The sequence below is a fragment of the Uloborus diversus genome, chromosome 3, assembly GCF_026930045.1.
Source record: "Uloborus diversus isolate 005 chromosome 3, Udiv.v.3.1, whole genome shotgun sequence".
NCBI lineage: Eukaryota > Metazoa > Arthropoda > Arachnida > Araneae > Uloboridae > Uloborus > Uloborus diversus.
Window position 1 is genome coordinate 157,327,336 of NC_072733.1, and position 16,336 is coordinate 157,343,671.

The 16,336-nt window shown below is 32.7% G+C and overlaps 1 protein-coding gene across 1 annotated transcript; it reads right to left on the minus strand.

Annotated features, from left to right (window-relative positions):
• Positions 1–211: 211 nt before the first annotated feature.
• Positions 212–15,285, minus strand: LOC129218266 (angiotensin-converting enzyme-like; the record flags this gene model as incomplete). Its single annotated transcript, XM_054852492.1, is given in 5 exon segments — positions 212–488; positions 8,314–8,430; positions 11,244–11,342; positions 13,430–13,574; positions 15,062–15,285. Coding segments are annotated over 5 exon segments (748 nt in total), but the record flags the coding sequence as incomplete, so codon positions are not given.
• Positions 15,286–16,336: the final 1,051 nt, after the last annotated feature.

Below are 16,336 nucleotides of genomic sequence, written 5' to 3' on the forward strand. Positions count from 1 at the left end.
TTATCTCGGTAAAATGAGAGTTTCAAAATGTAGAAAATAATGTGAAATAAATGTTACGGGACATCACGTGTCAATACTGTAAGCAAGTTGAATTTTCTCCAATTTATAAATTTCATGTAAAATATTCATTGATGTCTGAGTATATCTTTGAAACTATTTAAAATAAAACACTCACCACATTTTTTTTTTCAAACATTTTAATTTTCCGTTACACAAAAAGTTTTTAGACAGTTTGGTACTCAAACTTATTTACTAATCTATGACAAAAGCTTAATTGTTCGATTATTACGTTGAACAAGAGCTCTGTTCACTCGAAAATCTACGTCTACCAAGATACGGCAATATTGTACTTCTCGTTATATTCCGTTAACCATAAATGCAGAGGTTTGTAATATTCAATGAGAGGACTTGGAGACAAATTAGAATGACCAGTCAGAGTTTCCAACGCTTCTTGCCATGTCACTGAAGCTCCAAGAGACATCATTTTCCTGAAAGGCATTAAAAATTTAAAATTAAAGCGGTATTGCATTTAGTCGCAAGAAAAAAAAAGACGTTCACAAGTTTTGTTCAAAGAGCAAGCTCAACTACTGTAATCATTAAATGTTACAAACCTCAAATTTCTTCGAATTATTAAATCGCGTCAGCATAAATGGTTCGTAGAATCGTAAAAGTCAGAGTTTTCATTATAGGTGCTTGGACAATAGCGATTGTTGATATACCGGAACTGCTTATGTCAACTTCGTTTATCGAAGAAAAAGCATTATGCTTTCACGTCATTTTTGAGGTGTCTAGCTCCTTTTCAATAAAATCTCTACATATCTGGTTCCTTCTCCCGAACTAATGTATTGTTCATGAATGTATGGATAAATAGGTGCGGCACTGGAAAAAATATTATAAACACAGACACAAATGTAAGGATTTTTTAAGTCAGTAGCGCTGCTTGTTTTACTACTTTTCCCCTTTCAGAATAAAATAAAGCTTTGTGAGTTTTGCTTAGCAGAAACTTTAGTTTCGATTTTTCGCTTAAAGTACTGAGTAGTAAGGAGTGTAAATTAATTATTTTGCCCAAGTTCTTTCAAATGTCTTCTTTCAATAAACGAAGCTGTACTCTTCAATGCATGCAATATTTAGCTAATATTCACTGCTGTTTATTATCCCAATTTTTAAAACATTATTTTTTTTTCTGTTAGCAAATAATAATAATAATAATAAATTTTGCCCTAGTCCTTTCAAATGTCTTCTTTCAATAAACGAAGCTGTACTCTTCAATGCATGCAATATTTAGTTAATATTCACTGCTGTTTATTATCCCAATAATAATTAATTTTGTCCAAGTCCTTTCAAATGTCTTCTTTCAATAAACGAAGCTGTACTCTTCAATGCATGCAATATTTAGTTAATATTCACTGCTGTTCATTATCCCAATTTTTAAAACATTAGTTTTTTTTTTCTGTTAGCAAATAATAATAATAATAATAATAATAATAATAATAATAATAATAATAATAATAATGTAAAGAAAACATCTTGACACCTATATTAAAAAGGAAAAAAAGGAATTCCTTAATAGAACTCAAAAGAGAAAACATCAATAAATCTTCATTACGTCAAGTTTGACAAACAGTAAGTCTTCGGAAAATCTTTTTACGGTTTTCTGCCCCATTGTTTTTGTAAGAACTTTTTAAATTAACATTTACTTTGAGTACAAACAAAACTGCCCAAGTAAGAGTTGTAGAAAAAAAGAAGTGCCCCAAGTAAGAATTCCCACTACTCGCTTAAAAATATTAGAAATAAATATGCAAAACAGAGTCACTTTAGAGTCACTCTACTTGTATGTTTGAATATTCACCAAAGCATAAGCAATGTAGTTTGACAACATTTTAAGAGAAAACAATTAAAATGAAAGGCATACATTAAGCAATTCATAAGTTGGTCAAATGTGACTCATACATAAAATGGTAATTTGCAATTTTTCATCACGCTCATAAAACGTGAAAAATTACCGAAGTCTTCCTGATATAAATATTATCATTTAGCTGTAACCCTGCATCACGTTGCATTCATTAGAGATTGCATTCATGTCACATAGTGAGATTCTAGCTACATGTATGTATCTAAAAGTTATTGAAGGAAGTGGTCAAACGAAAAATAAATCTTTTCCCATTAAGTAATCATTTTGTTGCCTAATCCGTGCACCTGTATGGACGCTAGGTGGTTCCATAGTTATTTCAGATCGGATCTTCATTGTGATATAATGTTATTCTGATTTTAGTTTTGAGTTTTACAATTATATAACTTTTTTTCGTTAAGTTTTAGCCTTGTGTCAAGTTGTTTTGTCGTATTTTAAGCCATTATTCTGTTACTGTAACTATAATGTATAAAGAAAAGTAGGTAAGTGTAAATATTTGATGTATTTTTGAAAGAGGTTAGCAATTGTGTTTAAAATTCATTCAGTTTAGAGATACCTATTGAAATCATATTCTCTCAATTTTGCAGATGTGTTTTCTGCAAAATCTTAACGTATGACCTGACTTACTATCTTCATCGTCAATATGTATAGGAAGCAACCAAAGTTTTTTTATTATTATTAGAATTATTCCAAAAAGCAAAGGCGTTAGAGGTATGTACACTGGTGTAAGAAATGAAGAGAATTTTTAGATTCGGTCTATTATCTCCAGAACTACTGGACCGATTTTAATGAAATTTGGTATGTACATATATTAAAACCATACAAAAAAAAAATAACTACCAAAAATTTACGCATGATCATAAAAAACACTCGTTAGAGTCGAACGGTATGAAACAGCGGTTGCAAAATTGAACAAAAAAATGGATTAGTAGGTGGTATAGTCCCCTCTAACAGACATATAAGCCTCGCAGTGTGACTCCATACTTGAAATGAATTAGTTTATGTGATCCTAGAGAAATTGCTTCCACTCGTTCATTAACGCTGTTCTCAGGCTGTGGAGGGTCCCCGAAGGGGTGTTGCGGGATGCGATTGCCCTACCGAGAGCGTCCCCGACATGCTCTATAGGGTTGGAGTCTAGAGATTTGCTTAGCCTATCCATCCAGGGTATATCCTCCCTTCCAGAAATTCGTCGACCAGAAGAGCTCTATATGGACTTGCGTTAACATCCATTAAAATTAGCTCAGGGCTAGTAGTGCCCCTCAAGAGGTGAGCAGAGGGTTCCAAGACCACATCCCTATATTGTCGTGTGCAGGTAAACGGCAGTAACTACAGATTTTTCGATTTTCGTTTTTTTGCATTTTTGAAATCTTTATTTTTATAGTTTTATGGTACAAACATTTTTATTTGGCTGCCGCAGAAAAAAAAGCATTTTTTTATCAGTGGTAATTAGCAGTAACTGCTTTTTTAGCAACATTTTGCGGGAAGTCGGCAGTATGTACTTACTGCTCTTTACCTGCCCATGGAAGAACGAAAACTTTCTCCCGTGGTCTGGTAAACGGCAGTAACTGCTTTTGTCGCTACATTTTGCAGGTAATTGGTAGAATGCACTTACTGCTCTTTACCTGCACACGGAAGAACGAAAACTGTCTATCGTGGGCAGGCAAACGGCAGTAACTGCATTTTTTTTTTCATGAAAGTTTTTGCCCATGATTGTTCTGCCGTGGAAGGGTAAATGGCAGTAACTGCAAATTTTTCCATTTTCTTTTTTTTTTCTTTTTTTGGAATTTTTCAAATCTATGTTTCTTCAGTTTTATGGTGCAAGCATGTTTATTTGGTTAGCGCTAAATAAAAGCATTTTGTTTTTAATCAGTGGTGATTAGCAGTAACTGATATTATCGCTACATTAGACAGGTAATCAGCAGTATGTACTTACTGCTCTATACCTGCCCATAGCCATTGTCCGAAGAATGGAACAAAAATGAATCGCCGCCAAAACTTGAACCAAGACGCATAAACGGTTTTCGCGATTTCTTTTTAGCTCAACTAAGCGCAAGCAGTAACGCCCCAATGAAAGGTCATTGTGTGACCTCTCAAAAATTTCCTTGATTTGGCAAATTTAGAGAAAATATTGCATTTTTTAAAATGATTCCTAGTCACTTCTCATTAGATGTAGGTATGATTGCCAGGTCGTATTTTATCTTTCGGCAAAATTTGGGAATTACCGTCTCTCGTCCTTGAGCAAAAGAGATATTTAAAAGGGGGAGATACTTTGGGAAAATAATCATACTTTATGTCAAATAAAGTCGAAGAAGATGTTTTGTAATTTCACAGCCATCATTAAAAAAAAATCTTTGATTCTTCATATCCGTGTTCTAAAAACAATAAAACAAAATTATTTTTTGCTAATGTACAGTTATAGAAGATAACATACGAGTAAACACAAGTAATGCTTGGCAGACGATAAATAAACGTGTAGCAACAGAACGATTCTGTTCCATTGGTTTTGTTCTGTCGCAGACGATATTTTTCACTAGTTTTTATATATACTAAGCTGCTGCACTTTTAGTAGTTCGATGAGAGCCATTGTTAACATACGAAGCTTTTCTTTCGCCTAAATTTTCATGGATATTTATTGCTTTATTGCAAAGTGCGGAACATTAAGCGATTTGTTGTAGTTTTAAAAATGCCTAAAGAATCTTCCAGTTGCCAAGTGACAACGTAGGAACATTAAAGAGTTTTTGACAATGCCGTTAAGCAATCAAAACATATGCCTTGTCGACTATTCGTTGTCAGTATTTGAATTTTGAGTAAATGTATTTGATTTTCACGATTTTGAACATCTTGTGGCTTCCTCCAATAACAACAAATTGACTGTCATCAGCATGATTACAGATCACTTCCGTGGTTTCCTTGCAGGACAATCTCAGTGGAAACTGAAATCCATGTCAAGACTGTACATAGAGGACATCGTCAAAGTTGAGTTTCGCCGAGGTTCCCGGAATCTCTTTTACAAAGTGGATCGTGAAGATAATCAGTTCAAGGAATTTGATTTCCTAAAAATTAATTTTCATCTGAAGATTTCTATGTCTGCACCCCCCCCCCCCCCCCCGCCTCCCTTCGTCCACGATTTTGAGGAATTCCAATCAAGAAGAAACATGACAGAAGATTTGGTAGATGCCCCCCCCCCCCCGAAAAAAAATCTATCTAGTGTTTAAAAAGATAAAACACAAAAAATGAGTTCGTTGTAGCAAGGACTGTTTAAATCAGCAAGTATATCTGGTATCTGAGGAGATACGTAAATGTGTTTTGGATTAAATTTATATCAAGTGGATGTAAGTCGATACCCTATTTAAATTATGTCCTCTTTAATAATAAATTTATAACCAACATATGTATATATATAAATATACATGTATATATATTAATTTATTTTTATATTCGCATAAAAACATTTGTGTAAAAAAAATATATTTTATTTTTAAATTACGTTTCATTTATTTATATTAAATTTATGTCAAGTGTATACACGGTATTATTTATTTCTTAAAATAAAATATATTATTCACATTGCAATAAATATACTTCGTAATGACATATCTAGTCCGTATTATGTTGAATTTGTAATTATTGGTCATTCAATAGTACATTGTGCAATTACTGCCGATTACCAGTAAAAGTGTATGAAAATTACTACTGCGAAGAGCAGGTAAACGGCAGTATCTGCTTTAATTAAAATTTTGATTGCAAAATCAAAATGAAACAAACTGCCAAAAAAATACTTCAATATAAACATATAGAATAGCCTAAAATCAAATTTCAATATTTTATTGATATTTGTGGGAAATCGAAAACGCGTTTCTTCAAATATCTCAAAAACTCATTTTTGTAGATACTGCCGTTTACCTGCACACGGCAATATACCTCGCAATTGTCGCAGAGCCTCTCTCAAAGACATGGAGGGGTGTGCGGCCATCCAACATGACCGCCAAACCACCACCGCCATAATGGTCGATTTTGCGGATATTGGAGGGTAGGTAGCGGGTCCCGGTTCATCTTAACCGACTACTATTGTTCTACGTTCATTTGGATAGAAATAGGAATCCGCTACCTACCCTCCAATATTCGCAAAATCGACCATTATGGCGGTGGTGGTTTGTCGGTCTGGGCAGACATCATGTTGCCCGGCACCATCACCGTGCCATCATCACCGCACACCCTTCCCTGTCTTTGAGAAAGGCTCTGTGACAGTTGCGAGGTATAGGGATCTGGTCTTGGAACCCTCTGCTTACCTCTTGAGGGGCACTGCTAGGCTTGAGCTAATTTTAATGGATGTTAACGCAAGTCCATATAGAGCTGTTCTGGTCGACGAATTTCTGAAAGGAAGGATAATCACTGGATGGATTGGCCAAGCAGATCTCCAGAGTCTAATCCAATAGAGCAAGCCTGGGACGCTCTAGGGAGGGCAATCGAAACTCGCAACGCCCCTCCGGGGACCCTCCATAGCCTGAGAACAGCGTTAATGAACGAGTGAAAACAGTTGCCCTAGGATCCCATAAACTGCTTCATTTCAAGTATGGAGTCACACTGCAAGGCCTATGTGTCTGTTAGAGGGACCACACCCCCTACTAACCTATTATTTTTTTGTTCAATTTTACAACCGCTGTTTTATACCATCCTACTCTAACGAGTGTTATTTATGATCATGCTTATGTATTTTAAATTTTGGGTGGTTATTTGTTTTGTATTGTTTCATTGTATGTACATACCAAATTTCATTAAAATCGGTCCAGTAGTTCTGGAGATAATAGACCAAATCTAAAAATTCTCTTATTTTCTTACACCAGTGTATATAATACAGTGTAGCTGTTTTTTAAAACTTGTGGGTCGTGGTTTGTATCCGTCATGAAGTCTAAAAGGCATTAGACACAGTTCGCAACAAATCGACTCCATGATCTTTGACAGATATCCTGCAGCTTATGATATTTTTGTAACGGGAATTAGAGACCTGCTCAATTTTTTGGGATCATTGCCGAAAACGTTTTGATTGGTTTTGAGACATGTTATTATTGTTGAACAAAGAGAAACTTGTTCTCGTCTCTATTTTTCAGTCAACACGTTTTTATATCTTCATTTCTCGGAGCAATATTTGTTGAAACGGGCCCAAATGTGTTCCCGATCTGTTCTCAAATATCCCCCATTCAAATGCCTCAAGTGTGTTATCAAATTTAAATTTAACAAATATCCTGAGCAGGACACATTCAAAACATAAACGTAAAACTTTTCAGTACACTTTTCCTTTTACAGAGCACATTTGGAACACATTTTAGAGCATATTCAGGCAACTGAAACACTTTTTCTGATTTAAAGTGTTCAAACGTGTTTCCAATGTGCATTGGGAATTTGCAATGATCGGTACGTAAATTGGCATTTACTGTGTTTATTTTCTTGAGCAATTGCATTGACAGACCATATTATTAAGACTAAGTACAACAATTTTACTAATATATTCAAAGATGCAATACGAAATGTATTTTCGTGTGAAATCTACGCTTAATCCTCTGAATTAAATCAGATGCAGAAAAAACTCAAAGATTATATTTAGCGATCTTCTTTGAGTGCATAAGATGAAAAGTAGATATACAAAACAAATATTCTTAAGATCGCTGAGTATATATAAAAGACAAACAATGCATTTCACATACACCGTTTCTGTTACCCTACTAAAGTTACTGAGTAAGGAGCTTTTCTTTAATTTGTAGTGAAAACTCTTAATTAGTCAAAAAACAAATATTGAATTTTCCCGAAAATCTGAATATAATCTCCTTATTAATATGTTACGTTAATCCTTTCAGGAAGCGTTCACAACGAGTGCTCGTTGATGTTTTGTTTAGTTTTCCTAAGAAGTTTATTGTTATTTGCATAGCTATTTAAAAGTCAAATGAGGCAGTGAGAGGCAACGAGTTGTAAGTGAACTAATTAAATTTTCGAGTAAATCGAGTTTAAAGTTCAAATCTTAGGTAGGCTTTCATTATGTTGCTTTTTTTTTTCGAAATCATGCTGGGCAGCAGTACCTACTAGGGCTACTAGTACTATTTCCTGCCCCAAAACAGAGGAGAGGTTTTCCCATTATTTGTCCTGGTTATCTCCAAATTTTTAATTTTGTCACTTATATCCCTTTGCCTCTCACTGCCTCAAATGGATAAAGATGTACGGCAAAGAGTTTTACTGGCTTTTCTAGTATAAAGAAAAACTTTCACTCAGTCATGAAAATAACGTATTATATTGAAGTATTAAACAATAACTGAAGTATTGAATTGTAAAATTAAATTTTTTTTTCAATTTCCCGTAACAAAATTTTTTTGCTAATGTGGTGTTGAAATGTAAGTGGAAAAATATAGACTCACCAAAATTTTTCCGCAGCTGGTTTCGAATTAATAAAACAACATGAATGTACATTTTCATCTGATAATTTACACAGTGCTTCTAGAAAGTGATGCTCCAAGAACCGACACAAGAAATACCTAAATTCAAAAAATAATGCAAAAAAGTGTTAATAGCCACAAGTTTTAAAGTTCATAATTGTTAAAATGACATTACGAAATTTAGAGAAAAGTGGGGTAATTTTTTCTGATTGAAAGTTCCCCGTGATTTTTACTGTAGACGGATGGTACACGATAGAAATACATTTGATGGAAAACAGGTACAGTCATTCAGAGTAACTTTTAGCCTAAAAAGTTTTCTATTATAATCTTCTCGACTGATATTTTAATACTTTTATTGTAATGAATGAGATTCACCCTAAATACCGGCACTCAATCGTGTTCCCTGAATAACGCGCAATGTCTTTTTTTTTTTTCAGCAATAAACTTCTTAGATTCGTCAAAAAATATGAAATCATACAATTTTTGTTGTTTATTTATTTTTTGTTTTGTTTTTGACATTCTAGGTTTACTGAGCAACATGAGTAAAGCTTTCAAGAATAATTTAAGAGGTTTAGTCTTTAGCTATTTAACAATTCAAAGCATGATAGAATGAAACTAAACTTTAAAACACATTGATTTTGATGAAAATAAACGAGGCTGAATGCTTCGCTAATACAGAGTGGCAATGATTAAACGACCCTACTTTAAAGTAGTCTAACGGCGAAACTATTACTCAGAATTTGACGAAATTCTGTGTAGAACATAATGTAGGGATGGGAGTTAGCTTGAGTGAATATGAAAAACAATCCCAAGTTTCGCCGCTAAAGGACGTGTTTACTGTATATTTACGACAATGATTGACGAAACACATTAAAGATAGAAGAAAACAAGATATTGTAACAAAACACGTTCAACATGACGGCCCTCGTTTTCTGCTACCTTCTGAAATCGTGGCATAGCATGATATACAGTTGACCGCAATGCACTCCGGGAAATCCTACGAATGTGCTGTGAAATGCTGCCGGAAAGATCAGATGAAGTATCAGGATTATCACAAGTTACGAGATGATTCAAATACATCCAAAGCTAAAAGTTACATGGATTGAAATCAGGAGATCACAAGGACAACAGATCATGAAAGTGGCCGCTGATGGATGACACGTGCTTCTGCGAAGTGATTTTTGAGGACGCCCTAAACATGAAGTATTCTGCCGTGCTAAGCAAAGATGTGGTATCTGCAGTAGAGCTCAAAATGAGAAATTGATGATTAAAGTTTTACAACTCGCTTCTTTGATTTGTGATTTAATTAAATGCTCAACTTGCGGTAGTTGTTTCGTAAATAACTTATCTAAAAACCATAAGAGAGTATTTTTGTAAAAATCTTAATTTAAAATTAATAAATGTAGTTACGACAAATTTTCTTTTCAAAACCTTTTCATATACTAAGCTATTTTCACCGTAAGTGACAATTACTAGGCATTTTTAGGGGCACAGATACGATAAAAATAGTTTAGTAAAACGTGCTCAATGTATCATTAAATTATACTGAAAACATCTGCTTTCTTTGGACTTAGCTGTTTCGCTTTATTTCGTTAATACAAATCTAACAGAATCTACCTTCTGAAAGATACCATTTTCAAAACTCCGGACAGTTAAAACTGTAATCCATAACACTTTTCTGTTTTTTATGTTCAAAGAATGTGCTTTTTATAATGTTTTATTTTCTAGATTCATTTTTACCGAGCATGAAGATAATTTTGACAGCAGATGATACTTAAATAAAAATATTACTGGCCGTAGAATGAAATGCGTTTTTTTTTGCATGAAAGAATTAGATATGAATATTTTACATGCATTTCATTTTTAGAATTTGCATTTTAACTAACCATTTAAATAGAAAAAGCTGAATATTTACTTTAACAATTATGCAAAGTTGTATTAGTTTTTATTATCATCCTCTATCAACTATTCAACGGTAAACTAATTTTAATATTCTGTGTTACACTCAACTGCTACATTATTAAATTTGCTGCTTTACTAAGGTATAAAAGTCGTATCTACAAAAAATACTAAGGAAAAAAGTGGTAACTGCGCAGATACCACTTAAAAGGCTTAGTATTTGTCACTTACGTTCAAATTGCCTTAGCAAACTCCGCAAACTGTGCAGTTACGACTTTTTTCTTAAAGCTTTTTTTAATATTTCGCGTTCACAAATCGCCAAAAAACCTTGAGATTTAGGTAAATTAAATTACTAACGACCACCTGGTGACAATAACTCAATTTTGATAAAATCTGCAGATACCACATCTGTGCTTAGCACGGCAGTATTGAACAGGAGCATGGAGGAGCTCCATCTGGTGAAGACGGTGAAATATGAATAATGAACCGGTATTAAAGGTGAATTTCAATAGAAGTGCCCTCTGGCGGTGTAATTTTAAACTATTTTGTCATTCGCTCAATCTAATCCCCATCCCTTCATAAGTTCTACACAAAATTTCGTTAATTTCTGAGCAATAATTTCATTATTAGACAATTTTATAAAAGGAAAATCTTTGTTTTAACTCAAGAAATCAAGAGCTTTTCTGCCGTATAAATGCTTGAGTACTGTCAATATTTTTAACTAAAGCTTTAGAGGAAAGAGTACGGTACTAATCCTAATTGGATAGCATTGACTTCAAAAAAAAAAACCCTAGCTTCCAAAATAAGCAATTAATTAAATAATTAGGGAAAACCTTGGGGCCTTTATACAAGTTTGAAGGAAAATTAAGTATATATACTCAAAAGGCATATTTATATAGACAGGAAATGCTTTAAATATTTGAGAATATAATTTCGAAATTAATGAGTCGCAAAAAAGCAGTAAAATGTTCTCTAAACAAACTTGAGAATGTAATAAAAGTAAATATTCGTACCTCATGTATGGAATATTGTTTATCACATGGTATTTAGAACCAGCGTCAAAGAGTTTAGATGCTTCCTCATCTGGTGGCTCTAGTCCTTGAAACGACCTCCTGAAACATGACGTTTTTGAAGCTTTTTTAGAAATGAAATTCTAGTTTGTACTTAATAGAATTTCATCAGAAGTACAGAGCGAAAAATAATGCAATCTTTTTTGGATAATTGCCATTTGGTTTTTAATTGGAAAAAAGAAGCAGCTGCTTAAGCGTCATTTATTAAGTAAATGAATGTTAAGATGAAACTTAAACATGGGTTGGAAAAAAAAATATAAGCACTTTACAATATAGAAAAATGTGGAATAACTTAAAAATTTCTCAGTGAATATTTCTTGAGCTTTGACTAATACAAAAGCTAATAGTTATTTTTTAAAAAATGTACTTGATAAGTTAGAAGTCATCCTGCAGGGAGGGAGGTTACCCTGTAGGTTACCCTGTGACCCGAACGGTCATAACGATCTTAGAATGCAGATTTGAATATGATATTTTTTTAAAATAATTTAATTGAAGTGATAAACGTATGTTTGTATTTTTATAAGCATATCACTTATATTCATAAAGACATTAACATTTCCTTGAAAAGTTCAGTTTTTTTCATACTTTTTTTGTTTATAATTTCAAAGTTTTTCGTTTAAAGGCGCGAAACTATCAGGATTTTTTTTTTCATAATTAAAGTTGTATACTAACATCTATAAAGGTAATACTGAATAGAAACGACGCTATAGGAACATACCAAAAGCAATATTTAAAAAAACTGCAATCGACAAGCGAATTTGCCAAAAAATTGCTCATACAAATGTAATTTCTTAGGTTTATTACACATTTAGACTATTACTTTTTAAATTAAATATAGAGGTGTCACGTGTAGGATAAAATGTCAGCTCTTTGGTGTAACAGCCCTAATGTATCAAAACCTGTTGAAAGCAAGGAAATTACGTCTTTGTTTCTTCCTCGATAATTTACTGATTTCAAAACTTTCAATTTAAATGTGCGAAACTGTCAGGGATAATTTTTGTACATAATTAAAGTAGCGTACTATCATTTATAAGGAACATATTGAATAGAAAAATCGCTATGGGGAGTGCATCAAAAGTAATATTTCAAAAAAAAATGAACCAACAAACATATTAGCCGAAGAATTTGTGCGAGTCATTAGGTTTACTTCGCATTTAGATCATTACTTTTGAAATAAATTATAGAGCTGTTACGTGTAGGATAAAATGTCAATTCATTTGTGGAACAGCCCTAATATACTAAAACCTTTAGAAAGCAAGAAAATAAAGTCCTTGTTTCCTCTTCGATTATTTACTGATTTTTTTTTTCTTATTTCAAAGTATAAAGCGATAAAGCACGTCTCAAAGTAAAGATTAATTATATAATTAGCTTGTTTATAAATCACTTTTGTCGAATGAAACTCATCAAAATTTACCGAATGTACACAAAGCTCCCATTTTTAAATTAAAAGCTCCCTAAACCACGTTCTAAAGAAGATTTATGAGGAAGTAAAGTTGTTATCAGTTTTCAGTGAAGCAAGTTAAGAATTTATACTATCACAAGACGTGTGTTTTACCAAGATAGTCTGAAGTTCACGCTCTGTCAAGTCTCTTCACTCTTTATCGTGATGGTTTGAGGTTTTCTCAAGTTCATAAGAAGGAAGAAGGGCTCTCTGGTGATTAGTTTTTTACGCAATTGGGTAATAAAAATAAAAAGATGGGTCTCGTGAGCACTTTTCATGGTCATGTTTACTCAACTGAGTCATTTAAATTGTCAATCGGAAATATTTTTCGACGAGACTTTGATCAATTTGAATTTGAGCTGTTTCTATACGAATAAATATGTTGAGTGTTTAAACTAGAAGAGTATGTATTATATAGTTCAATTAGTTATAGATTATCTTAAATAATAATAAGTGCTTCCATTATTACTATTTATTAAATGCAAGCTATTTGGCAGTTGCTAAGGCATTGTAATTCAAATTTGTTAAAAGCATAATGCTTATCAATGGGGTTTTTTTTTAAATAAAAACTGACTATTTATACATTCGCATATTATTTTTTATCTAAAGTTTAACATCAAACCAATACGCAACAGAATTGGACTACAAATGGACGCTCTATTAACTTCATTAAAATATTCATAAATACCTGAGTTTCCACCATATTTCTGTCATATTTTCTTCTACGATATATCCAGAAAACATCAAATAGCGCCATATTTCTAGCGTTAATGCCCATGGAAGGATCACAAATTTGGACAATGCTTGCTTCATCAAAGTGTTTAGAAGCATTTCTGAAAATTACGAAATAGATGAACATGTTTTGAACTCCATTCATTATTACATATGATTTTTTTTTTAAAATAATATTCATTTATTAAAAAACTGCTCTTTTCAAATTCATTCATTTTAAGTTGCATATTTTCGTTCTTCTTACAATATCTAATTAAAATAAAAAAGTTACAATAAGCAAAACCACTCTTTATTTTTACTGGTTATGATTAGGGCTACCAAAGTTTGGGTTTTTCCCAAGATCTTGAATTTTCAACAGTAAATTATTTCATAGTGAAGTTAAGTTCATGAAACATATTTTTTGAGTGTATTTATTTTAATTAATGACTGAATATTAATGAAACAGAGGGGCAGAAAGTGAAGTGACAGTAGACTTAAACTAAAGTTAAAATTGTTAATTTTAGGGCATTAGTTGTAACACCCATTATTTATTAAAGATTGCTTACTTAAATGAGATTTTTTATTCATTCTTATTACAAAAACGTTAAGCTGTTTTTTTTACTTAGAGTTGATCAAATAACATTTTACCCTCAGAGAATGTAAAATAGTAAATAGTAATTGCTCTGTGAGTATATTTCACAATTTGAGTAACATTTACTCTCTGAGAATGTAAAAGGGAGTGAAAACATTAAACGCTATCATACACTACAATGAATTATAGGACGTATTTCAGTGAACTTTCACAAGATGTCAGGTTTTTAAATAAATGAATTATCAACGTTTTAAGCATCGTATTGAAAAATGGTAACAAAAAAGTAATTTGCAATTTTTGTGCATTAAAACATTGGGAATTCATTCATTCAATTTTCAAGCTCAAAGGTATTTATTCGTTATTGTTAAGTTTTTGTTTGATCATACACTGAATGATTTAGACAAATTAAAAAATAATGAATAAAATGAAGTTAAGATCCCTGGAGGATACAGTTTATTTAAAATTAGTGATGTCTGCAAAGTAAAGAACCAGTTTTTAAATGTAAAAATGCATTGTGTGCTACAAATTACTTATCATAGCTTAAATGTTTTTTGATAGATATCTGATTTTTTAAACAACAACCATAATCTGGTCTTTTTTTAGCATCTCCAAAGAAACAACGAAGAATGATAACATTCTACACTCTTTACCCACTTAGACATATTGTTTTTGCTAGAATGTCTCGTTTTGACCTTTTGATAAGCATTCTACCTGTAGGTTACTATATCAAGCAAGGCCATTGCCATACTTACGTGAGAAAATACGTTCTCTCTCCCTCATTTCAAACTAAATAAACAAAAAATTAAGACAGAAAGCATTTGATCCTCAATTTTCGAATAAACATATTCACGCGTTTGTTTACCAAAGGAAATTAAGTTACAATTATTTTTACTGTAATACTAATGATTTGTTTACACTGAGAGAGTACTTGTTCTCACAGAAGAAGCATCGTTGTAAAATCCGTCTACAAATGACAAAGTATTAAAATATGAAAAAAAGAGCAAAAATATTTCTTACTCTTCGAATATTCAGAAGTTTCAGTAAGTTTTAAACTTTTCAAGCACTTTGGGCTTTCAGCTGCATAAACCATAGTTTCACCTACTGCTTCGTGGAAAGCAGAGTTGGCCCCACTTCGGTAAATCATTGGTTGATCGTGGTACGCTATATAGTACTGTATATGACCCATTTCATGGACCATTTCTAGAAAACTTTTTTCCGTAACTTCACCACACATTCTTACCCTAGAAAAATGTATGGATGTTGCATGAAATGAGAAAACAGTTTCTTTTTCAAATGAATGACAAAAAACTGTGATTGATAATTTCACTAAATTTAAAAATGTGATTTATATTAATAACAACCATAGTTCAAGCATAGTACTGTGCACCTCTGTCAAGTTGAGCTGTGGCTTTGAGCAAGTCTACTTCTTACAAGGGAGAGCAATCAGTTTGAGTATTGGCGAGAAAATCTTGTACCGCTTGCTGTGTCTTACATGAATTATATTGTATGCCAAATGGACAACAACACAGCAAACTAAAACCGCAAGTTTTTAAGCCGTTTATCCGCACCGCTATTTCAACAAATGGAATCGTTTAAAACGTCGGGTAGCGGAGCTCAACTTGCCAGAGGTGGACAGTACGAGCAACCTGCTCTCAACAAGAGATGGAGGACTCTGGGGGAACACAGTACGATTCCCAGCCATCCAAGAAAGACAGCAGTGTATCTTTTTAGATTTCTCAATGGACATATATGTCTGTTTGCGAAACAATCTCTATAGAATCAGAGTGGTGGATTCACCAGTCTGCTTTTTAAAGAAATCTATCCAACCAATAACCTATGAACATTTGAATAATTGTATTGTGCAATCTCATTATGAGGGCACTGTTAAAAAATACTGGAGGACTCGTGAACTAATGGCTTGGAGGCCAATGTAAAATATTAGTATAATTTGTAAGCGAAAAATTAAATATGTTTTGGGTAATTTGTTTTTACTTTGATGGACCTAACTTCAAAAATACAATGCAAACAACGATAAACCATGAATATTTAAACTTGTACAGCTTGCTCATATTTACAAGTAGAAGGGTTTGAAGCGCCAACGGAATAGCATGAAATCTATTATAGCCAATTTCACTTTTCATGTTCAATTTTGGGGGATTTCTTCTTGCTTTAAAAAATTCTAAGTTATTTGAAAATGAGCAGTAAATAACAATCTTTTATATGAGCTCATTTTCAGTTTGAAAGATATTTTTCCGTAGTCAATAGAAATAGATTTCTTTTTTAGTGATTGGA